Genomic DNA, 25779 nt, shown 5'->3' with positions numbered 1-25779 from the left:
GTTTATCTGACAGACAGAAAGTATCCCTATCCCTGATCACCTGCAGGCTTAGTCTCTAAGTTACTCATTTTGAACAAATTTGGGGCGAACAAGGGAGGTTGATGGCACTGAGATGTGCTATTACCAGGCTGAAGATAGCAGTCTGGAAACAGGGGAAATCAAGCACCAATCAGTGGAGAGCAAACTCTCAGGACAGATGCAAAACTAGAGGCAAAGACAGAAATCTGGGGGCACCTATCCTGAGGGGGTCCAGTGCACAAAACCACAATTTACCCTTGGCTGAAATGACATGTGTCTTGCTTCGTACTACCAGTACAGAAAGATATTTACTTTCCTAACTGCTTCAGGTCTTGTCCATTATTTACAAATTATTAAAATATGATCTTCCTGGTCCCTAATGTAAAAGCAAAAGGTCAGGAAGTGATAAGCCTATACTAGAAAATACGTTCATTCAATTACTAAGTGCTCCTCATTTACCATTATGTTTTCAGATGTATGAATAGACCATCCCTACCCCTCTTAGTATTTATAGTATTAATTTGGCAATATGTTTCTTCAATCAACATGAGTAATTAACCAATAAAAAAAAGTCAAACACTCTTGTCCATGCAGTGTACCTTAATCACCAAAATTATCAGCCACATACGTAGTCTCTGGTAAGCTATTGAAAATTATTATGATATGATCTAATTTCCAGTCAAGGAAGATAAGTGACATTTACATTTATCTATTACTGGATTTTTGTCTGGATTTCTTTGCCTAACAGGGCAAATGTAGGTCATCCTGTTTTTCCCCTATAAAACACTGGCATTTTTTTTTAAGTTACATGAAGGCCTTGCCATGCCCCCAGGCTTAAGAAACAATAGGTCAAGAGTCTCTTCTGTAACCTTTTCAAAGGCCAAATTGAGCAATCAGTACCTACATACAGTTTCCCTCACAGTTCTCCTGTAGCTTGAATGAAGGAAGAAAAAGATGACTTTGCACAGCTTTATTTTGGTTTTAAATCTCTTGGCATCAGGTGAAAGCACAGTCTATATCATCACATCATAAACAGCAAATAACCAGGTGGAGGACATCATATGAGCAAGATACTAATAAGGAAGAAAGAATAAGCAAATGTTCTTATTTATACACCTGGCAAAAGACATGGGATTTCAAACAGCAATTTGCTGACACAGGGTCTGAATAGGAGACAGAAAATAACTGAGCGGGCTTCAAAAATTAATCAACTGAAATGACAGAATTTCAGCATAACAAAGTAGTCGTGTTTAAACTTTCACAGATAAAAAAAAAAATCAGAAGGAAAATTGTGGTAGTCTCAACATGTGACAGATTCTGTGGTTATTGTATCAGCAAAGCTTTCACCTTTCGTCTATATAGCTTTACAACTCAGTTGCATCTGTATATTTTCACAAGGGGAAGGGAGAAGGGAAAAATTCAGTAAAGATTCAATTAGAGGGTCATAATACCACAAAACCACCCAAAACTGAGTGACCACTAAAAAAAAAACCAGTGCACTGCCAAGTATTGCATTTGCAATAACACATTTCTTTGAAGACAATGCAACATCCACATTAAGTGCACAGTCCTTCAAAAAACAGCACCAGGTGGTCAGAAGACCATTACTACGAAGGCAAATCCATTGCTGCAATATGTCATTTGAATACCGAGAAACCAAATAGAAGCACAATCACATGATTTGGCTTTGAGCCTGGAGCAAAGGGCCATGGATCAAGAGACAGCCTCCTTCCTCCAATTGCCGTGCTGTTTTGGAGACTGTGGAGGCTGTGCCAAGGCTACACCACGTGTACTCTGGATTCCTGGGGATAAGTGCCAGCCTGAAACTGTAGTGGGGACAGTCAAGTCCCTGACTGCACCTCACCACACACGGAGCAGCCCCCCACTGGAAACAACCAACATCTGGAACAGCCTCTCTGGAACAGCAGTGCCTCCCTGTCACAGGGATTGTGTGGATGTGCTGGGGGGAATACCAGGTGAATAGAAGAGTTCTGCACTGCCATATTCCCAGAACAGTTGGGCTCAGAGAATGAAGCTGCTCCTCATTTCACCCTTTTGAAAGTGACCAAACAGCTCCAGCATAATTTATCTAAAATTTTACATAAAGAAACAGCTATCAGTATTTCCAGGAGCTGTGTCTCTAGCATGGTTGCAATTTGAGCACATGGCAAGCATCTGCTCTTGATGGGCTAAACCAATGTGTGTTCAACTAAAGATTCAGCAATACTTTACTCAGAGAAAAATACAAAATCCACAAAATATTTCTTTTCAAATAAATACAAGTTGTACATCCCCAGAAGAGACTAACATTATTTCTAAGAAAGCAAAATAACGTTAAGTTTTAAAGTGGTTCCTAGCAGAACATTTTGTATAGGTGGCAGATCTGCTCAGCCTAATTAAATGCACTTCAGACAATAGAAACTGGAACTATTTTCCAATCCATTCTAATCTTAGGAAAAAACCATACAAAAAGCTAATGTCATCTTGGTATTGTGCTTGCAGAAAGCTGTGGGAGCATTGGGAGCTTGACAATTACTACCTCTGCCATAGATTAGCAAACACTCTGCAACATGGCATAACACACAAAACCTTTCAAAAACAAGTTCTTTGCAGCCCTTCAACTTAGAAGATTAATCCCACACCCTCACTAAGACGTGTTAAAATGCTTCCATATATTGGTTTTTATGATTAGAAGATGAAGCAAATAGTACATAAAAGTGTCCAACAGCCACCAGTAAAAAATGTAAGTATGCTCCTGAATAATTTAACGGTTATTTCCCAGTTTCACTTCAAGCCTCAAGCCACTCAGCGGGTGTAATCTGTCCTAGACTCAACTGTGGCTGTATACTTTGGCACTGAGTCAAAACAGAGAGGTTATTGTTTGATTTATATGCCAAGGGCCTCTAAGATAAAGGGCTAATGGCAGGCTGATAGCTTCAGCCTCTGCATATGGTGTTTATGTAGACCCTTCTTCCCGCTCTCTCCTTTCTGTGTATACTCCAGGAAGGCTGTGTCACATCAAGATCAAGTTAATTAATTAGCTCATACTAGCATAATTTGATTGATAAAACAATTGGTTCACTAAAGGTCACACAGAGTGCTGTTAAAACACCAACTTTTCTGCCTCAACAACACAAGGTTTTGAGATTTGCATTTTTCCGTGCCGTAAACAGGGATTTTTAAGACATAATCTCACTAGAAAAATTGATGAAAGAAGCTATGAGAAATTAATCTGTCAATTAAAGTACACTGCAAAGTTCAGAAAATAATCAGTGCTTCATGAGATATTTAAGCAAAAAATAAATCATGTCCTACAACTGAAAGGGTCACATAAATGAATTTTCTCTTTTGTTAGTTCTGCAAACTACTGAGTTTCCCCCAAAAGAAAACTAGAGGCCTTGGATATGTGATATATTTTCCTATTTACTATATCCAAACTAGGAGTATTTCCTAGTATATAAGTCTCTATATTGTTAAAATACCTCAGAATATAGTCCTGTATGACCAAGTTAGTATTTATTAGAGGTTAGGGAACTTCATTATCAAATTATACAGTAATTACTTTTCTGCAAGGCACAAGCACAATAAACTTTTAATTAAAAAATATAATCTAATTTTTAAAATAAAGACAAAAATCATTACAATAAGACTAAAGAACCTTAAGAGCCTTTTGTCACCAATTTATTTAAAAACATTTATTTTAAACAACAGATATAAAAAAGAAGCTGCCACGTATTTTAAAAGCAGAACTGAAATAATGTTTAAAGTGTTGTAAATCAGCTTGGAGCCACCAAGGTTGAAGTGCTTTGAGCAAAACTGGGAACTGCTTATCAGTCACCAGTTTTACAATGGATTCTCCTCTGGACTACCTGAAACATCTGTGGTAATAAAAAAGGTGAGAAGCAACAGGAGTTTGTCAGTTCACTGTATGCTGCTCAATATCCAGGTATGCATACAAAGGAATTACAGTATTCACTGGACTAATACAGTAGATTCATTCATAAAAAGGCAAGATTTGCCACTAGAAGCCAAAATATTCTTAATATTTTGCCTCCTCCCCAGTTTTCACTTTGGCATGGGTCTCCTTGTGCCAGTAATACTGACCCAACATGCAGAATCACTTTGCAAACCAAATCAGCAACAAAGAACTTCCTTTGCCTACTCCTTAGCAGCTGGGAGGTGCTGCCGGGCAGTTGCACAGGATACAGCCTACATTTTCCTTCATTACTGGTTTTCTCTACAGCTGACTCAACATGGTCATACAAAACCTCAACAGGCAGAGCACAAGGGTTACTCTTTGAAAGCTCTGGCTCACAAAAGAAGGGTATGTTGTGGAGTGCACCAGGGGAAGTTGGTTAAAACACATCAATAAGACAAGGAACACTTAATGTACCCTCTATTCAAGCCATGATATTTAGCTTCATAAAGTCATACCTACAAATACTGACACTTCAGGGCAATGCCAATCAAGTAAACTTGAATTTTGCAATGATTTTCAGACATGGGATGATAAAACAGATTATTGCTTACCATTAGGAGAAGATAAAATAAGATTTACAGAACACAACCAGTGACTAAGACCAACAGTAATAGGAAAGCATTCTTTGAATTTATTATTGAACATCCTGAGAGAAAGAAATATATGGAAGTATGGGATGGGATTTTCACAAACACAGTCGCAAAGTCTAAAACATGTTGAGAGCACAAAAAATCAAAAGTTAATTTCAGACAGATGAAAATTGTGAAAAAAGCGATTCAAATCACTTTTTGAACATCATTGTAATTTAAAAATGCAAAACTGCAGTTTTGTACAAACTATAAACTACTATGTTCCAAGAAAACCATGACCACTATACTCCAAACCAGGAAGAAATATGCTCCGTTATCAGCAGAGCATGGGAGAACTTAAAAAAAAAATTTCAGGAGGTACTTATAAACACAGCAACCCCAAAATGACACAAAACTTCTCTTCTACAGCTCTTTGCTTTGGGATGAATTCCTTTTCCTTCCTTTATAGATAATGGAAAGTAAATCAGACTTATTTACAGGCTTGCTGCCCCAGGGTGTCACTGCTAAAGGCAGGGTCGAGCCCCGGTGCCCGGGCAGAGCCCCGAGGGACACCCCGGCCACCCACGGCACGTGGCCCTTTGTGACACAGGCGCGTCGTGTCGGGGCCCTCTGTGATGTGGGACACGATGGTGGCCAGAGACCATTGTGACATCAGGAAGCCCCAACCTTGGCTGGGGGTATTTAAGGGGCGCAGAGCGCTGCAGAGCTCAGTCCCAGGAGAGTTTCTCTCTCAGGAGGAAGCAGCTCCCTGGATCTACCGGCGCTTGACGACGGTGGAAAGTACTAAGAAGATGCAAAAGAACCCCAACTCCCAGGGCACCCAAGGCCCGCTGCTGAGCCTGCGGAGGAGGTCAGCATCGAGCGATGAGGCAGGAATGAGTGGTCAGGGGATGGCAAAGGCCAGGATCTTTGCTTTGCCAAGGGAGCCGTCTCCATCCCACGCCTCCTCCTCATTCGGCTCCGCCTCGCAGATGCACAGGCTGCCACCGCTGAACCTCGGGCAGCCAAGGGGGGGGCTCAGTCTTGCAGCCCTCAAGGCCCCACATGCGCTGCTCAGGCAGCCACAGGCAGTGACACAGGGCAGCCGGAGCCAGGCCCTGTCCCTCTGTGGGGACAGGCTGCCAGAACTGGCACCTCTGCCACGGCTGCCAGCACTGCCCTGCCTGGTGAGCCCCAAGGATACTCAGAGCTGGGGCACAGAGCTGGGGAGTGCAGGGGAGAAGGGGCCGCAGGCCTGCAGCCCCTGTTCCGCGCAGCCATACACCCCCCTGCCCAGGGTGTCCTTGCCCCGGCTCTGGGTGGCCCAGGATGGCAGATCCCCTGTGCCCCCAAGCTGGCAGCTGCCGCCTGTGCCACCCATCCCTGTGGGAGCCAGAGTCTTGGAGCAAAGCCTCACAGGCACAGTGCCAGATAAACAACATGATCACAACAAACCTTCCCAAAAGAAATACAGCAGAGGCAAACAGCTGTCCCCAGCGCAAGAGGTCGACGATCTCTCTTCAGAGGACAGCAACACTGAGTCAGAGCTGTCCGAAGTGGAAGACATCATCAAAGTCACTTCAGCAGACTCCACAAGTGAAGAGGAGCTGTCCCCACTGGAAGTTGGCCCAGAGGACAGCACAAATGATGATCAGCTGTCCCCAGTGGATGACGACATTGAGTTTGGTCCAGAGGACCGAACAAACGACCAGGAGCTGTCCCCAAAGGACTATGACAGCGAGCCCTTTGAAGTGGACAGCAAAAATGAAGAGCAGCTGTCCCAGATAGAAGAGGCCGAGGAGCTGTCCCCAGTGGAACTGACCACTGAAGTTGGTCCAGAGGACAGCATAAATGACCAGGAGCTGTCCCCAAAGGACTATGACAGCGAGCCCTTTGAAGTGGACAGCAAAAATGAAGAGCAGCTGTCCCAGGTAGAAGAGGCCGAGGAGCTGTCCCCAGTGGAACTGACCACTGAAGTTGGTCCAGAGGACAGCATAAATGACCAGGAGCTGTCCCCAAAGGACTATGACAGCGAGCCCTTTGAAGTGGAAAGCACAACAAAGGAGCAGCTGTCCCAGGTAGAAGAGGCCATCGGGCTCTCTCCAGGGGACAGTAACACTAAGTCAGAGCTGTCAGAAGTGAAAGAGGCCATCGAGGATTGTCCAAACAGCTCAAGTGACCAGGAACTGTTTAAATTTGCAGAGGCCATCAAGCTCTTCCCAGGGGACAGCAGAAGTGACAAGGAGCTGTCCCCAGGTGAAAACCATGAAGAACAGCCTTCCCAAGGGGAGAGGGACAGTGACACAGAGCTGTCCCAAGGGGCTTACTATGTGGACGAGCAACTTTCCCCAGATGAAATCAAATTTGAAACAGAGCTGAGCTTTGGGGAAGACTGTGAAGTCCAAGACATGCCCCCATGGCAAGCAGATGACAACAAACAGCTCTCCTTGTGGGAAGAACGTGAGCAGGAAGAGCTGACAAGGAGGGCCCTGCTCAGTATGGACAGAGATTCAAGGTCGTCACCAGAACTGACATCGCTGGGGACAGGGAGCCTGCTCAGTGCCCTGTTCAGTACTCCAGCCAGCAGCCAAGGTCAGCTGTCCATGAACCAGGACAGCACCAGGGAGACCCTGAGCCAGGCTGTGCTGGACATGCAGGTGCTGAGGCAACAGCAGGAGGAACAGGATGCCCTGGAACAACACATTGCCACAGAAAGGGAAGCAGCAGTTCCAATCCAAAGGGAAGGGAGCTCAGTGCCTGCCCTGCACAGCCCCCCCAGGCCCTGGTCTGCTCAGCTGGGAGCCCAGGCCCTCCGCAGGCAGCCAGCTGCCCCCAGGAAACATCCCTCTCGCTTCAGGCGGGCGCTGCGGGCTCTGCGGGGGCTGTTCCGCTGGCCCTGCCTGAGGCCACAGCCTGAGGAGTAAAACAGACAGGGCACCCAGAGCAGGGATTGCTCCCAGAGCCTCCCTCCCTGCAGGGCTGCGGCAGGGGCTGCCAATACCCATGGGAGTTGGGTCACAAACAGTGAGAGGAAGACGAGCTCAAAGGCGACAACAACAAGGAAGAAGAAGAAGAAGACAATGAAGACAAAGAAGATAAAGAAGAGGAAGACAAGCCGAATATGTCAAAAACAAAGACGACAAGATGATGAAGATGAAGAAGATAAAGAAAATGAAGAAAACGATGAAGAAGAAGAAGACAAAGAAGATGAAGAAGAAGACACAGAAGAGGAAGAATAATTTAAAAATATGTAGAAGAATAGTAACAGGAAAACTAATTTTTAAAATACATAGAAGAGGATAAGGTTAAGAATAAGAGTTAGGATTTTAAAACATAGGAGTAGAAGAGTAATAGTAATAAGAATTTTAATTTAAAAAGGCGTAGAGGAAGAAGATTAGTAAGAATAGGAATTTGAATTTTAAAATACATAGAAGAAGAGTAGTAAGAAGGAGTATAGTAGGAGAGTAGTTAAGAATCCATAAAGAAGTGATTTTATGAATAAATAAAATTACCAAAGAAATTGTATTTATTACATATTGCATATTTACATTACAGTCGATGATATAAAAACATCAATATACAATATGTTGTAATTACAACATATTATTCCCAAGAAATTACCAAAGAAGGACTGAACAATTTGTTACTGAAGGATTTGTATATTTGTTAAATAAAGTTTGTAAAGCTCAAGAGCAGAGTGTCCCGATTTCATGTCCTGTCTCTCTGAGGTGCTGATGTCTTTTCACCCTGAGTGCCACTGATCCCCTGTGAGCAGTGACTGCTCAGCCCCAGCACCAGCGGGAGAGTTCCCGGCTGGGCCGGCAGGGCAGGGCTGTCCCTGCTCTCTGCAGGCAAATGAAAAGGCACCCACGGAGCCCGGCTGAGAGAGAACTGTGCTGGGAACGCCTTTGCAGCAGGGCTGTGCAGCCACCACAGCTCGAGGCTGTTTCCCCTTGTCCTGTCCCTGTTCCCTTCGAGCACAGCCTGAGCCCCCTCACTGCCCCTCCTGTCAGGGCTACAGAAGGATGGTTCCTTTCTCGGGCCCTCTCTTCCTGCTCTCTGCTTTCCAAATCCGAGTAAGAATCACAAAGGATGACAAATCCCACCTGAGTGTTGGGGATTTCTTCTGCCTACAGGGACAGCCGAGTGTCTCCTCCCTCCCTTGCCCAATGTCCAACAGCAGAGAGTCCCTAGGCCAGCGTTCCTCTCTGTGGGAGTAGCAGGAGGGAAGTTTGAGGACTTCCGCAGCCCTGAGAGAGGGGAAAGCAGGAATTCTCCTTCCTCTCTTGCTTTCTTTTCCACACCAAAGGAGATTCCTGCAATGGGAAAAGGAATTGTTCTTGGTGAAGCTGCCCTGCAGGGCTCCAGCCCAGAGGAGAGGCCTGGGGGACATCAGGTGTGGTCCCACCTGCAGGTTGGCACTTGAAAGCAGTGACAGGAGTGGGAAAATTTGAGAGAAAACAGGTGATCCAGAACCACACTTGATGTGTCTCCTCTCACGCACTGGACCTGGAGGAGGTTCTGGATAAATGATGCACAGCAAGCCCTTGAAATCAGAAGTAACTCTGATTTACTCCGTGTGTGCTCCATGCAGCCTCGTAAAGGAGCGGTGCTTTTGTGCATGTCTGAAGCGTGCACAAAACATTTGACGTATTTTCAGTCCCACAGGCGAACTGAATTACAATAAAATTTAATAAATAATTATTAAAAAGTTGGTAAGGATTCAGTTCACATCAGGAATTGATTAAAAAGAAGAAAAACAAAACCTCCCAACAAAAGTAAATGATAACATAGAATTCTACATTTCCCTTTTTTTTCCTTAAATAAAAAAAATAAAAGATAAATTTAACTCTATTTGGCTCATTCACATATCTACTTTACAGATGGCCATACTTATAAATTAAAATATGTACACAAGTCTGATGAGTGTGGTCAACCACCATCAGAAGCATGTTCATCTCTTGCCAAACCCATCATCTCCAGTTTTATCAAACACTTCCTCGATCCAAGCATCATGTAAACTTGTAAGGACAAGCATTTTAATCACAGTCTTGTTTCATGTGGATCTAAATATGGACATATTTGTGTATATACATATATATGCTGTGATACACACACAGTAAGTATTTTGGCTTTAGAAAGCCAAAATTTTAACATACACACTTTAGCATCTATGACACAAAACAACTTTACTTGCTAACAACCACATACATGAGAGAATGCAGCTGTGCATGAATGATGTTATTGAAAAGTAATGCAACTCCATTCATTGCTGCTTCCAATATCAAAGAATTAGTGTAAACCAATGACACCAGCGTGCATTAAATCAGGACAGCAGAAAAATAATCCCTGCACTGTATTTTACCATAATACAAGTCAGCACAAATGCATGCATGCACAGATTACCTGAAAATTAAGAAATCCTCTTATTCTATTCTATTTATACAGACTAGTAACACAGAATTTCTGTTTCAGCTTAATATTAGAACAGTCAGTGAAAAAATTCTTATAAAATATCCAGAGCTTTTTTTAATGTAGAATTTATATATATCTATAATGATTTGGTCACAATAATCCTCTAGCCACACAGCATTTCTACAATGTTTCAGCTGATTATAGATGGCCAATACAGCACTTTCCTGTATTAAAAAACAAAACTACAGAGTCAAACAAACAGCCTAGGGAGCTATGGGCTCTCGTCCCTTTTGAGTTTTGAGTTCTGTTTATTCTAGGTGTTCCCAAGATCATTAATATCCACTTAAACCTGCAAACTTGAAGGGCAACAAAAGGTGAAACATAAGGAAGCAATATAATATGGAATATTCAACTAGATTATGTATTGTGAATCATGAAGGCAGTTTCCTTAAACTACACATATTTTTTTCCTTGGTAGTAGAAAAGATAGGAAGATAAACTCCATATTAAACCAGAGTTTCATTTGGAGGATTTACAAAATGACTAGCAATTCCTTTTAGTTAGTAATTTTAAAATTAACTAACTACCTTTCTAGAAAATGCTACGTAATCAGAAAGAAATTAGTAGAAAAATAGTTATCAAACAGTCCAGAGAGGGAATAAAAATACAGACCCAAAATTATAATATTGTATAAATATCTTACCACTGCCAGAAGCAACATGAATCCTGTAACCTAAGTCTGCATTGATTGTTGTTGTTAAGCTACAGCAGTGACATGTTATGTTACATGTACAAGTTTCTGACCAGCAGCACTGAGAATGCACAAAAGCCTTACAAATACAACACCTCTCAAGATCAAGAGGGATCTATTTGTGGACTAAACATTAAGCAAAATCTCTGCAATTCCTGGACTACTTTTCCTCTTATAGCTATCCCTCTGCAAATGACACATGCCAACACTAACAAAGCTATACATGCAGATAAACCAGACCATTTCTGTTTGTGACATCAGAAAAAAATATAGATATAAATCGTAGTTCCCTACATGTGCTGTGGCACCCAAATGCAATACATCAAATCTGTAAAATAAACTGATTAAACTGAAGAGGCTGATACTGCAGGGAGAAACTGCTTGGATCAGGACTCTTCATCTTCCCAAACTACCCTGTGAAAAGGAGAACTAGTACTTAATTCCATAAAGTCCTGTTGCCTACAAATTACAAAATTACTGGATTTAGGTTACTGACTAGTACACCAAAGCTCCCTTTGGAAAATTCTTATTTAAATATAACACTGTCATACACACACGCTGGAAGTCATGCAAGCAAGCTGACTTAGCTTTCCAACTTCATATGGCAGCTGATACTGCCACAAGATAATTTCTGCACCAGCTATCAAATGTTTTGGTAGAAAGAAAATTCCTCTAAACAAGTAAGGCTGCCCTGGTGAACTACTGAAGAAGCAACAGCACCAGCATGAAATGGTTGGCTGGTTCAACCTAAATAAATTTCTGAAGCCAGCTCTACTCACATTGCACAAAACCAACTACCAGTGATGTTTCACATCATTACGTGAGAGCTGTGCAAACTGCAACATTTTTTGTCATCATGCTTATTCTGGAAGATGCTACCCTGAGGCAAGTCCCAAAGGCACATTTGGGAAGGTAAGGAGTGCAGGAAAAGGAATCCATGCAGAGCTGTCGCTCCTCACCAGGCTGAAGCATGAGTAGAAGGGAAGCATTAGTCACACAAACAGCCTGAAACAGAAGCCGTGCCTGGCAATTGTATCAACAAGAAACAGATCATCATCTTCGCCTGAAGTCCTTTTATGACAGTTACTTATCGACTTCAAGAACCTCTGAAGTCTATAATCTTGCATGAATATTACCCTGCAACCAAATGCCTCCGTCTTAAAATATATGAATTTCACTGTGTCTCTTTCAAAAGTTGGATTACCTCAAAAATTTTACTGAATGTATATCAAAAAAGAGGGATTTTATTAATCTTTTTAAAAGGCTTATTCTTTTTGATCTACAGCAAGTGTACTTAACAAACACAAGGTTGGATCATTTTAACCCTATCTGTTGACAGCCGAAGCAGAGGGAGTTAGCAGTTTACTTTGAGGGTAATGGAGAACAAACAAGATGCATGTCAGGAAAGCATGCTGGTTTTGACAGACACCAACTGATCTTTAGATCTTTCTAATATTTGAAGTATTAAATCCCACTAAGCTCTATCTTCTATACAGACATGATTTTGAACATGTTCTGTGCAAAGAGAAAAGTAGATTAACTATCCACTGGGCAAAGTCTCCTAGCTCTAAGATGTGGTCAGGACACCTCAAAACAGTTTAACTCTATCCTTCCTATAACCCCTAGCTATTCCTTCTAAAAATTATATTATTTAAAAATACATAATACATACTGTTAGAATTTTTATCTATTAACCAGTAGGTAAGATTCCCTCCGTTCTGCAATAGCTACACAGTACCCATCTCTGCAGAAGAGCCTTTATTACAGGCAACACAACATTTATCTACTCTAAAACTTTTCTATTATTAAGTAGCACTAAAGGGGATCCTAAACAATTATGGTGATACTGAGGCATTCTGTGGAAAACGGTGCATCATACTTGAACTTAGAAAAACACGTTTCAGTTCCAACCAAATAAATGGTAGTGTTGTCACTTCTTGACAGGTATTCAGGACTAAGCTTCTATGTATTGACTCAGAGTGGGACCAGGTCTAGGAGTGCTCCCTCCTACTCTTCTCTTGCACCCCCATCCCTACAATATATTCCTTGGAAATCTTCAGAGATTTCTCAAAAGGGTCTCCTGTAGAAAGAATAGAAAGGCAAGATGTGTAGCCTGGAATAGCATGCAGATTCATTGTCAAGTAGAGTTAAAAGCCAAACAAACAAAAGCTCAACAAAAAACTAAACTAAAAAGGTTATTCCAGCTGTCCACCACCATTCAAAAGCAGAAGTGACACCTGATCTTTAGAGCCCAGAGCAACAATTAAATGCAGACTGGTCCAAATAAACAACCAAGCACACCACAGCAATTGGAGGACTGCCAGAAACAACTGACATCCAGATGAACACTGAGGCCAGTTTGCTCCCTTCAAGACAAACATGAAAAAATCACTGAAAAGTGAAATTCTTTGTCTGAAGTAGAATTGCTTTTTGTGACCCGATCCACCCTGTTTTGCAATTAGCAGATCTGGATATATACTACTTCACAAGGTGAAGGGAAGGATTGGTGCTGAAAGGTTTCTCAAATATATCACAGGCCTCTTAGCGCTCTTGCACACTGTAATAAAACAAGCCATCATTCCAGTATTACCCCAAAATTCACTCTTCCTCCAAACTCTGCAGGGGTGAAGGAAAAAAAGTGCATGCAAATAATTTCTTAAATCTTTCTACTCGTAACCATCACTGAGTTTCAACTGGCTGCCTTTTAGTCCAACAAAATGTTTCAGAAAAATGTTTCATTTCTACAAACTGCAGGACAGCTTATACAGAATGCCAGACTGAGTTACTGCATGAATCAAGTTAATTGAAAGCTTCTGAGTAGGATTTTTGCACTACAAGGTACAGCAAAATTCTTGGCAAGCATCTCTTTAAAATGTGTATATTAAAGAGTTACTTGTCAGGGATTTTAATTTCAGTTTTGGACAAAACAATGAATTATATTAAATATGAAGTCTGATCCTTACAACAAACGTATTGCTTGAGAATATTACATGTAACACAATAGGTTACTTTAGAGCATTCTGTTCTACGTTTTAAAGCTATTGCATAAGGTTATTTTAATAAAAATTATTCCAGGGAAAGAGCAGTTAGTAATGAAGTGCTGACAATTGAATCTACATTTAGGGATTGCACTGGAGTGCCAAGTCCACTTTTACAGATGGGCCGCTTAGCTATCCAGTAGATGTCCTCAGGGCATGTAAAACCAATGTATTTTGGGTCACATTTGGCAGCAGAGACAGATGAGACAAGTGAAAACATCTACCAAGAACACATCTGACGTGTGTTTTTCTTATTAGAGAAATGTAAGAAAATAAACCCAGGTACCATGGAATGCCAGGAATTCCTTCTTCTCAATGTTTTTGATTTACAAGGCCAATTTTTGGTAGTCTCCTTTGACCTCCTTCCCTCATTTGCTTGCCTAAAGCCTGGAGTCATCAATGCAACCTCTTGACTAAGCCATTTTGAGGGTTTAATGTACAAAAATACATCTTCATCACAGATGGAAAGACAACTCTTTGCATACATGGCTCAGTTACCAAAAAAATCACTGCTTAGTAAGCTTTAAGGTATAACTAGTTAGAAGGGTCAAAGATACTCTTTTAATGAGTATTCAAGTAGACACTTTGAGATCCAAAATAAATTGTAAAAAAAACCCAATCTGAAGCAGTCTTTACATCTTAAAGATGTTTGAACATATAGGGCCAGATTCTTTGCTAGCATGTTGGTGAAACTTAGATCAACTCAAGGGCTGCCTATCTTCATTATATCCCTCTCTTACTTCAAAGTAGCATATTTGTCATAGTTTCAATGCAGACCTAGAGCCCCAGCTTCCTCAGATCTCATGCAAACCTAATATGGACAATTCTAGCCTTCAAAACCAAACTGACAGCTATTCAGAAAGAATAAAGCTCCAGCCGCAGGTTTTTGTAACCATCTCTATACCCTGGTTGATCTGTCATGAGAAACAGATAAGGAATTCTGTTCACATTGCATATATTTGCCCTGTATTCCAGGTATCTTCTCACAACCCCTTCCTGATACACTTCTGCCTGCCACAGAATGAGTGATGAGAGCAGAATTTTGCCCTAATCCAAATCTCTGGATTTTTGGTTGCTTTTTGTAGTCATTCAATGTTAACTCTGCATCCTCCTGCTAAAACAGGCTTCTATAATTAGTGTGTTTGGTGCTGTCTAATTCCCTCCTCCTCCACATCATCTCCTTACCATCAAACCAAGTGTCCCATTGATGGCATTTTCTGACTGGTCAAAGAAGGTCTGAAGCCATGGCCCATTCCCATCATCAATAAGAACTGCAGCTTTTTCTGGTTCTTTTCTTTTTTTTTTTAAACGGGTAACTGGAGCTTAAGCAGCCATATGCAGCATACACACTCAGCGTGTGTTCTTTGTCTGTTTCCAGTTAGTGAAAATGACCTGATATAAATTTCTTTTTCTTGTTATATATTTAAATAAGTAGTAGAGTTGTGCACATAATTAGGCAAGGTCACTTTTTCTCTCCCACAGAGGTTGGAAATCTTTTCCAGTCGAAGATTATTTAAAAAAATATATTCACAACCTACAGAAACTAAGTGGCACTTGGTGGGACACAGTCATCCAGAACCTGCAGAAGGGCTGCTTGGGAGTTGCAATTCATCAAGGCGTAAGAACTGGCTTGGCTTGGTCAATATTCACAACCACTTTTGAAACTACTAAGAGTTACAAAGCAGCAATGCCCATTTTGGCATCCCCTAACCACACTTCAGGAAAAAGAACACACACACAAAAGTCAACATTAGACCTAAATAACAGAAGGCACATCAAATGGTTGTGTATAAATTTATCTATCTGAAAACAGAGTATTTCTCTGTGCAAGATTCCATCTACTTTTCAAAATAAAAGTATCTTCAAGTTCTGAAAGGTAAATAGCTGACTTCACATAAATTTAAGCCTGTGTAAATTTGGATTCCTGGTTCATATTAAGTCCGGAATAATGAAATAACCCAAATCATATAGTCAAAACTTGCAATCAGACCTATTGCCAATAGATAATACTGTTTCCTTCCGAAACATTACTTTGTCATCCAAATGAGTAGCCGTCATTTGTTCTTCTCATCAGTCTATTACAGCACATTTCTCTCTGTTGTAAGATACAGCAGGCTTACTTTACAGCATAAGAATGATAAACTAAAACATACCCCCAGGTCACTTAGTCACTCTCTGTTCTGGCTCTATGGGTGAACAGCAAATGAGTAATTCCACAGTATGTAATAAGGCCAATGTATATCACTGCATTTTAAAACCTCGCTGTTGAGGTCATTTAGGAGGCAAACTTGAAGGCAGATGGTCAAGCAGAGTAAGAGCTAGTAGTCTTAGAAAAATCTCACAACATCAGCCAAAGCAATAGTCTCCGGGAGATCATACTATAACACAAGAAAGATCACAGCTCACTTTAGAGAACCATAAAGTCTACTTAAACAGACACAGTCTTTATGCTACTATTAAACTCTGAATACATCTGCAGGAAAATGCACTGTGGCCACATCAAGAGAAAAGCACTTTGCAATCTTACACAGGGGAATAAACTCACAATATTCACAAACAAAAACATTAAGGGAACAAAAAAGCGATGTCAGTTTCAAAAGAAATGCTACAGAGAGACAAAAAACCGTTGCCTCTAAGCAACATAAAGATCTTTCCTTTCTGTCCTGACTGCAGACAGTAGTTACTCTTTCTGGTAGGCAATCAGAAAGAGACTTGTCCTTCTTTATATCTTGCAAGGAATAAGCCTGCAGAACAGAGCACAATGGTAACAAGGGAACAGCTAGAAGATAAACTGAGGGGTTGACCTCACTGAATTCCCTTATAGGCATATAAGCTGCCTTACTCTGATAACCAGGTGAAGATGCAAGTACTCAGATGTGTTGATGGCTGAACAACTTCAGGGCAAGATTCATATTTATGGTATCTTTCCATGGAAAAAGGAAGGTCAAAAACTTGGGACTTAATGGCAGAACTCAAATAGAGAGAGAGAATATGGAGATTAATATAAAGACAGGGAGTCTTTCTTCTTCAGAACTAAAAATATGTCTTCAAAAAATTAAGCATGAAGATTCTGATTTTGCCATTTTCACCAAACTGATTCTACAGGCAAGAGTATCTCAAACCTCTTGATCCTTGTACTAAGCAATTATAGTGTTAGAGGGCCCAGGAATAACAGTCTGAATTCCATCTGAATACTTTCACTACTAAGCATGGGTAGCCTAGACAAAGAAGACAGTTAGAGATCCTCAAAGAATGAAGTCTTAAGCAGTCCAGCTTCCCACAGCCCTCAGAAGTCTAAGGCTGAGAGGCATAGATAAGGAAGAGCCACCCAGCTGATGCCAAGAGCCTGTCAGCCCAATTCTTCCTTTATCTCAAGGAAAATAAGCTTCAAACTTCCTCTTATCTAGAAGACAACTTCTAAGGCTTCTGAGCCCTGTCATAACAGACAATTGACAAAAACGTGGCACCTATTAGGCAGGAGGATAATGGGACAAAGAACCCTCATGAGATTCCTCTGCTGCTTACCTCAATAGACTCATCACTGCAGCAAACTGGGGTTTTGCAGAATGACAGCAAGGTCTTCAAGCAATGCTGTATGTTACATAGCACAGGCAAGCTAGAGGTCTTGACCTCTTTCCAGAATTTTCCACTCTTAGCACAGCCCTCTCACCCCTTCATTTTTTCCATTTCAAGGAGGTCCCATGTTGAAAGGATCACGGCAAATATACACATTTATTGTAAAATATAATAAATCTTATCAGCTTGTTCATCTCATCCTGTGGCAACAGTCAATTATGTTCATTTGATTCAGGGTTGGTTTGAGACTGAGCAGAAAGCATCTCCTGGAAAGCTTGTCTTGACTGACAAACCCCAGAACCTGATCCAGCCAGGGCTCTTATTTCTAACAAGAAGATGCCCTGAGAAATTTCAAACAACGAGGAAACTCTAAATAGGCCTCAGTTCAGGACTGTGCTCTAAGCCTGCATGAGTACAATAACGTGGTGATCAGGAAGGCTGCCAGTCCAGGAGCACAGGGCAGGAGAGGAAGGAATACTGTGTTTGGGGCATTCCTACTGCCCAATCCACCACTCTGAAGCATCTCCTGGCTGGACTGCTGAAAAGGCAAAAGGTATCAATATAAAAACTCTCTAAAGCACAATTCATCTCCCGAAAATGAACCTTAGTGGCACAACAAAAGTCCTGGAAGCACCAGGGCCAGGCTGTAATTTCACCTTTCATTGGTGAAAGAAAGTTTCAGAGTTTTATTTAATGCTATGGGATGGCTGCTTTTCATAAATTCTGCAGTTAAAACTTCCTTCTCTCCCCAAAGTGCTGCTCATCTTGTTCAGAAAGGCAGATAGGAAACAGCTGTACCACGGGTGGTGACTTCTTATGGGTTGGTTTGGAGGTTTTTTTTTCTTGAGGGCATTGAGTTTAGGTTTCAAACAATCTTTAAGAGCAGAGTTCAGCACAGCACCGGAGCAGAGACGGGAGGCCAGGTCTCGGGAGAGCAGGAGCGTGCAGCTTCCACCAGGGGGAAGTGTCTAGCAGCAGAAAAGCAGGAGGAAAATCCCAGCAGCAGGGATGGCCAGGGAGCGAGCACCCGCTGTTGCTGAGCCACCACCAACATACCGGGACACACACAAAAGCAGCTTTTAGCATGAAGCTGTCTCTCTCCCCGTCTAAAAGAGCCTTGCCATCCTTTGTTTTGGGTTACCCTTCCTCCTCTGCAAGACTCAGAGTAGATATGAAGCAATATAGTCACGACATCTGGATTTTCTTACTGCAATAGCAATGCTTCCTCTTTAATATTAACATTCCAGAAAGGAAAGTTACTCTAATTTATGCCATAAATTTCCAGCTCATTCAAGAATAACACTGTCCCAAATTACCTTCTCATTATGAGCTTCTAAAAATGTATGCATGCAAATAAAAAAAGTAGTGTTTTTTTCCTAATTAATAACTACAGCTGACATAAAGGAAATATTTTTTAAAAGATTGAAAATACCAAAAAGATCCAAGAACCATAGTGTTTTAAAAAAATCCAAAACACCAATATCCTTCAGATGCTTGTTCCCTGATTAAAAAATAAAAAAAAAAACCTCCAAGAGAATAAAATCAATTATTCAAAAAAAGTATATTTTCATATTAAAGGGAGACTTTAATCTCCTCTTCAGTTTTGCTTCTTGTTGCCCTTTTCTTTGCCATACACATCCAAAAAAACTTTCTTTTGAAATCGATAGCATACATGTGACAGTTCAAAGAATACTGCAGTGTGTGGTATACAGAGATCACTGAACTGCTGTTCCATCAGTTCCCAGGAAAGCGGGCCAGGTGAATACAACTCAAAATTGTCTCCCCTCCCCAGGGCAATAAAACACATGAGTGGAGTAGGAGTGGAAAAGACACAGTATCAAAGCAAGCACAAATGGAGATCCTGTGTCCGATAGCCCTAACACCTTAGCTCTGCTTGTACTCATCTGCAGTTACTTGCACCCCCGAAGATCAGAACCCCTAGGATTTTTCTCCCTTCAGTATGCAAAGAAACTCCCTGTCTTACTGGTTTAGAAAACAAGTTCCTTGGACAAGGACTACAAGAGGAATCAGGGGCAGAAAGGAATTAAGTGACCTGAGATCATGCTGCAAGCTGAAAACAGAACCAGGACTGGAATACAAGTCTCCTCACCTCATGGCCTTCTTTTATGTTTGGGGTTGTCCAAGTCCCACCAATACCAGAGGAGCATTGAATCATCACATCCCAACCAAATGTAAAGATGCAGCTGGAGCAGGGTTTTCTTGTCCATCCAATTTGTGGCATTTGTAAAAAGTATTGATCAGCCCAAAATGTGAATAACAACTTCAGAACTAAGAATGATTGGGAGAAGTATGTATTTTCAACTGCCACTAACATGAGATGTTGAAATTTTACCATTCCATCTCCAGGAATGCCTAATTTCTAACCCACTCCCTCAGCACACACCTTTCCACTCCCAAAAGACCCGAAGAAAGATGCTTGAGGGTTCTGTGATGCAAACAGTTGGCCTACATAAAAATGCTTTCTGCATCATACCCATCAACATGGTCACTTCTTTCTCAACTTGTTATTTCTCCCCCCAAATGCAAATGCAGATGATTTAGAGGCTCCACCTGCTCTGTCTAAAGTGCTCAGACAACTCAGCTATATTGCTTATTGAATTGCTTTAGACAGCTCAAATATGAACTGTGTTACACTGAGGTATTTCATCTTTATGGAAAAATACTTGTTGTAAGAGTCCAATGGTTCTTTGTAGAGTGCATTAAATACATATAAATTTTAAATAAAAATCTGGATTTTTAAAAAGATTTTAACACCATACTGAATTCTAAAAAGCCTGCACACTTCAAACATTGGAGAAAGGAAGCAAGAGTGGAAAAAAAGGCAAGAAATCTCTATTCAGTGAGTTCTTGAAACGTGCATAAGCAAATTAAATATTCAGTCTATTCAGCAAAATAGGAGAGCATATCAAAGTGTTCCTGGCTAATAAAGAAGCACATTGGAAAAGAGTAAACACAGATATTCCTTTGGTTGCCCACAGTGTCATATAAATCTTTACTTCTCACAGGCCTGTGACCAGGGTTCAGGCACCTGAACCCTCATTTGGGGTTTTAGGGAGCCATGGAGGCTTCATGCACCTCAGCTCCCAGCTCACAAGAGACAGAAAAACCTCCATCAACATTAACTAATTACTGACAGCAAGATACTTCAGCACGGTAAAAAAAGATGTTAAAAACACAAGATGAGTGCTTTGAGAAACAATACAGCCAAAATGTTATCAAGTGTACAGGATGGATTGCTCTCAAACACACAGAGTTTGACATTAATCCAAACAGGTAACACCCAGAAGCCACTACATGTATGCTTAAAATCAGAAGCTGAAATTTGGAAGAATTCCTCCAAAAACACTCTATGCGTTATCAAAATACAAAGACCAGCAAGAGAACTGTAATAATTTTTTTCAAATCACCCCTACCACTAAGCTTTCACTACAATTTCACTTCTATGATGCATCATTTGTTTGAAAGGACAGGGTGGTTACTACTTTTCTGACTCAGACACCAGCAGTTCTGATCAGGAGTGGATGTCTTTAGCTAAATACTTATGAACTGTTTCCCTTCTGTTAGGTACATCCATCTGTATATAAAAACGACTAAAATATATTGACACAATTCTGAAAGAGCATAACTACTATCATTCACAGTGGAACAGCAACATGTCAGTGACCACAGCAGGGCAAACAATTACTCTGTGAGATTTTTGAGGCTAATAAGAAAAAAAATATTAAGAAGTGTAGAACAGTTCAGGGTTTTTTTTTAAGAAATTCCCTTCCTCACTAAGAGAGCACCTTCAAAGTATGGTAACTCAAGCAGCATATGGCATTTACATTTTCATCTAAATCTTTAAAGAAGCCCATTATTTCCTTAGATTTGAGAAAAGAACCCTGTTTTATTTCACCACACCAACCATAAATTATTCATTAATTCTGTTTGCTAACTCTGTAACTGAGCCCAGATGTTTCTGCTGGAGTGGCATGCCATAAGCGAAGCTAAATATAGCAAGCTGTATGCAAAGACTAGACACTCTCTCTCCCCTCACTGCAGCATGCTCAAATATTACTTGAGAGAAAACAATGAAAACATTTAAAAAGTATTCTGAATATGTGAGTCTGAAATGCCAGTCTGATCACAAAATTTCATGTGAAAGAGGCCCCCACACATTTCATTTGGGTGTAACTTTGTAAGTTGCTGATCCCTCTCTCTGGGGAAAGGGCTGGCACTTTCACTCACCAGAGTAAACAGAAAATTTACAAGCAGAGGAACTTCTGGCCATGCATCATTTACAAATACAAATGAAGACTTAAGTTTTCAATTATAAGAAACACTTCAGAGCCAGTTACCAAGGCAACGACCAAGTTGATGAGGAATTGAGAGCGTCCTAAGACATTTCTTATGGAATTGACACAAAAACCTACTGGTGGGAATCTTTAATCCATCCAGTGCCTCAGAAAAACAACCATTTTACACAAGCAAAGATGATTAATGTTACCATTTATAAGCCAACACTGAAAATAGTCCTGTTGGAAATGGAAATTACCATCTTCAGCCACTGTTACGATTTCATGCACTCTTCATCAACTGTCTTATACTAGTTTGAAAGTGCCTATTTTAAACTAAGAACTATTCCTGATTTTACAGTTGGTGAAGAAGTGAAAAACAGGTTGAACATCACAGATTTTCTGAGAGATTTTCAGAGGTCATCTTCTCCCTTTGCTGTCCTACAAGGCAAGATTAGGACTGTTTAAAATATTTGCCTGATCTGTTCCTAAAAATTTCCAGTGTAACAGATTCTGTACGATGAGTTTGCAGATGCAAGGTGTTTTGGAGAAGCTGTTATAAATCAGTGTGTTAATGGCACCACTGCTTTGGTATCAGGTATCAGCTGCTGTCATCCAACTTTGCCACATCTTACAGCCAAATCCTGCTGTTCTTTAACCAGCTATGTCCATACCAGACTTTGCAAAAGACCTTGCAATGTTAAGACTAACTACTGTTAAGAGAGGGCACCTTCCCATTAGCCAGCAAATAGGCAAACCTTGATGCATATATATACCATTAGCCACCTTAGAACATAGTAAAACTCTTGTCAGGTGTTACTAAAAACATGAACACATGACTGAAGTCATAATTTAGCCATAGGAAGTCACATCAGTGCTACCTTTAGTCTCCTCAATGTCAATAATGTGACAAACAACAGAGCGGTAGCACAGGTCAACAATCTCAGGGCAGTAAATATCTTTTTTTTTCCCTAGTCCACAGTGACAGAATTTTCTTTATTTCTGGTAGATACTCAAAGTTAGCACAAAAAGCTACTATGAAGTTCCACTATGGAAAATGAACTCTTCATTTTGCCATGTAGACAGATCTTTAAGGACATCTCACTTCTACTTCAAGAATCAGTAGGAACGCAGACAGCGAGAAGCAAACCAGAACAAATTTTATTTAAGCTAGTCACCTTGGCAGCAAGTTACAACTGAGTCCATCCCTATGAGGAAACATTTCCTCTCCAACTTCTATGGAAGAAGAGAGGTATGCAATACAAAACCTAGAAACTGGACCCAGTTACAGCATGTGTGAGAGATGGAAGGTGACAAAGGATCTGAAGGCTTGTAGGAAAATAAAGACCATATGTTGCTAATGGTGGAAATCTGTGAAATCTTTGTTGGGGGAAGGGGAAAAAAAGGACACAGTGCAGGTGTAAAGTCACAAAACAAGTCAAAAGAGAAGAACAGAAACTATATTAAATAGCCAAAGACTCGAAACTATATTAAATAGCCCATCTTGGAAATAATTTTCTAATACATGAGAAGAGCATTATAGTAAAAGAGAAAGAACTTTTAATCTCCTTTGCACTGTTTTAATTTCTAGACCACTGCTGAGAAAAATTTTTCATGTGGAGTGAAATCAGCATCTGGCATGTTTCCTTGTTTTTGCACAGTAACAGAAGCTGCAGAAAGTTTGGGTTTGGACAACTAAATTTAGAAAGTGAAACACCAAATCTGATGCACTTTGCTTATAAAGTCTTAGCTACACATTATACATAGTGAAGTACAATTGTTTGAAGTTACTGCTTTTAGATTGTTCTCGTTTAAGCAAAGATCAGGCCACCGTGAAGTTATCTGGATACCTGAATTTCTGCCTTATTATCCTTCTCCCCAGGTACTGTCTTTGAACACAGGGATGAAACCTTAAATTAACAGGTATTCTAACAAAAATTCAGCATCCAGCTAACTTTATAAAGAGGCTTACGGGAAAAGGAAGTCGCCATTGAGACCTACCTGTTTGCATGACCTATTAATAAGGCAGAAAAGGAAATGTCAAAAGGAGAATTCTTGGTGTAAATCTGTACTGATTTCTGCTACAGTAATCTACAGGAATTTAAACAACACAAATCTAAAAGGTCTTGATACTCTCCTACTTTTGGAAGTCTTATCTGGCCTACTCACTTAATGTACACAAATAGACTATTACATTCTAGCAAAATTAGGACCAGATGGGGTTTTGTTGTAAGATTGACTGTCTTCTTTTGTTTTGCTTTTTTTAAAGACTTGTTCCTGGTTCATATTTTTAGAGAGATAACAAACATAACCAACATTTTAAAAAAAAGAGAAAGAAGAAAAGAATGTTTACTTTGGTTGTGCTAAGCAGCCAGGTGCTATAATACTGCAAGTTTCATCTGTAGTCTGCAGCGCTGTAAGTTCCACCATGTTAACCATTACATCAGTCTTGTGGCCAGGAAGTTTAGGAAGCACAGAAAGAATCTTCTCTGCAAGATTGTCACCATGATGACCAACTGCTCCTGAGGAAAAAAAAAAAAAAAGGAAAGGAAAAAAAGATCCAAAAACTATCAGGTGCATAACTAGAAAAACAAACAAACACAAGGAATTGAAAAGAAAATAACCATGTTCTGGGGAGAAGGATACTGGTACTCCCAACACCAAGACCACATTTAGCTTTTCAAAATTATTTTTCTACAAAAGTAAAATTAATTTCTAGAGTGTGTAAACTTAAAAGCACTTACAACATTTCAGAAAGATTAATTTAAAAAACACAAATTAGACAGTTTCACAGCTGTTAGATATTTACTGATTTTACACTTAGACATGAAAAACATTTTTCTTTGCCTAAGGAAGTTGTTAAATAATATTTGCAATGGTTATTGAAAAAAGCAAGCAAATATTTATATATACACTAATACGCATCCCATACTTTCCTACATAAACTAATAGGACTGTGCTTAAAAGGATTATATATAAAGTTGTATAAGTAGCTACCCAGACAGGCCAATCTAATATTAAAATAAACAATTACCAATGGCATGCCACAATCAAAATCATCATTTTATACAAACTGAGGGCAGCTCAGGTGAAACAAACATAAAATAACTAAACCAACCCAAGTCATAAAGTATGAAATGTCAATTTGACCATATTCCAAAAGAAACTTTGAACTCCAGCTGGCATGTTTTCTTCAATTTTCCTGATTTCAAACACACATGCTTTTCTTTCCATTCACGAACTCTGAACACAGGCTCTACAACCAACTTTAAAAATATTGGAGCTGTGAGCCAAGTCAAAGAAGAAAAATATGACACACACTACAGATAAAGTCAAGAGAAAGGGACCAGAAACCTTACTGTCTTCAGGTCAGGAACAAGTTGAAGGTATTTGTAGTCTGCCACTCAAGCTACAGCTTGGCCATCAACACAGGGCTGGACAGCAGTGCTGAGCTTAGTTGTGTGGGTCCTAGCTTCACCACAGAAAACGGGAACTTTTGAAGCACCACTGTGAGGCAGGAAAATGTTCTCTCAGATTATGGTCTCACTCTTGTAAGTCTGTCTGTGTGGCAGCTATCTGCTCTTATGTGTTCATCATTTCCAAAGACAGAGAATACCTGTTTCAACAGCTGAATTAGCTTCACACGTTCCACAAATGCAAACAAGGCCCTTACATCAAGTACATTGCTGAAGTCAGATTATTAAGTGCTCTTGGATAGCAGAAGCAGAAGACTGTCTCCGACAATTCTACAGCAGCCATGGCTGTAAGCCATGGTTTCCCATGGTTTATCCACTATTCTGTATTGTAAAAGAAGTTCAAAAGAGAAACACAGATGAAAAAGGAAAAGTGAAGTCAAACTCTGTGCTGGCAATGCCTTTATCCACAGAAAGCAAAGAAGGCACATGTGTCCAGCGTGGGGTTGTACTGCAGTGTGGACATCTGAGCACTCCAGCTGGGTTATTACCCATTTGTTTCACCAACGACTGCAACAATTACAGAATGACAGCAGCTTTCTTTTCTACCATTCCCAGCCAGAGTTAGACCAGTGAAGTACAGATGGAATGAGCTAGGTTGTCTTTGCAACTCCCTAAGCTGTCTTGTTCTCCAAAATCCCTACATTTTTCTTACTAGATCAGGC

The 25779-nt window shown here is 40.5% G+C and overlaps 1 protein-coding gene across 1 annotated transcript in view; it reads right to left on the bottom strand.

Annotated features, from left to right (window-relative positions):
• Nucleotides 1-25779, bottom strand: part of SCFD2 (sec1 family domain containing 2) — a 198086-nt gene that overhangs the window by 168646 nt on the left and 3661 nt on the right. The window contains exon 2 of the mRNA XM_033060195.2: nt 23995-24163. Coding sequence (XP_032916086.1) covers nt 23995-24163 — 169 coding nt within the window. The remainder of the gene's footprint in view (nt 1-23994; nt 24164-25779) is intronic.

The sequence above is a fragment of the Catharus ustulatus genome, chromosome 5, assembly GCF_009819885.2.
Source record: "Catharus ustulatus isolate bCatUst1 chromosome 5, bCatUst1.pri.v2, whole genome shotgun sequence".
Classification (NCBI taxonomy): domain Eukaryota; kingdom Metazoa; phylum Chordata; class Aves; order Passeriformes; family Turdidae; genus Catharus; species Catharus ustulatus.
This window is presented reverse-complemented; position numbering and strand designations above follow the sequence as displayed.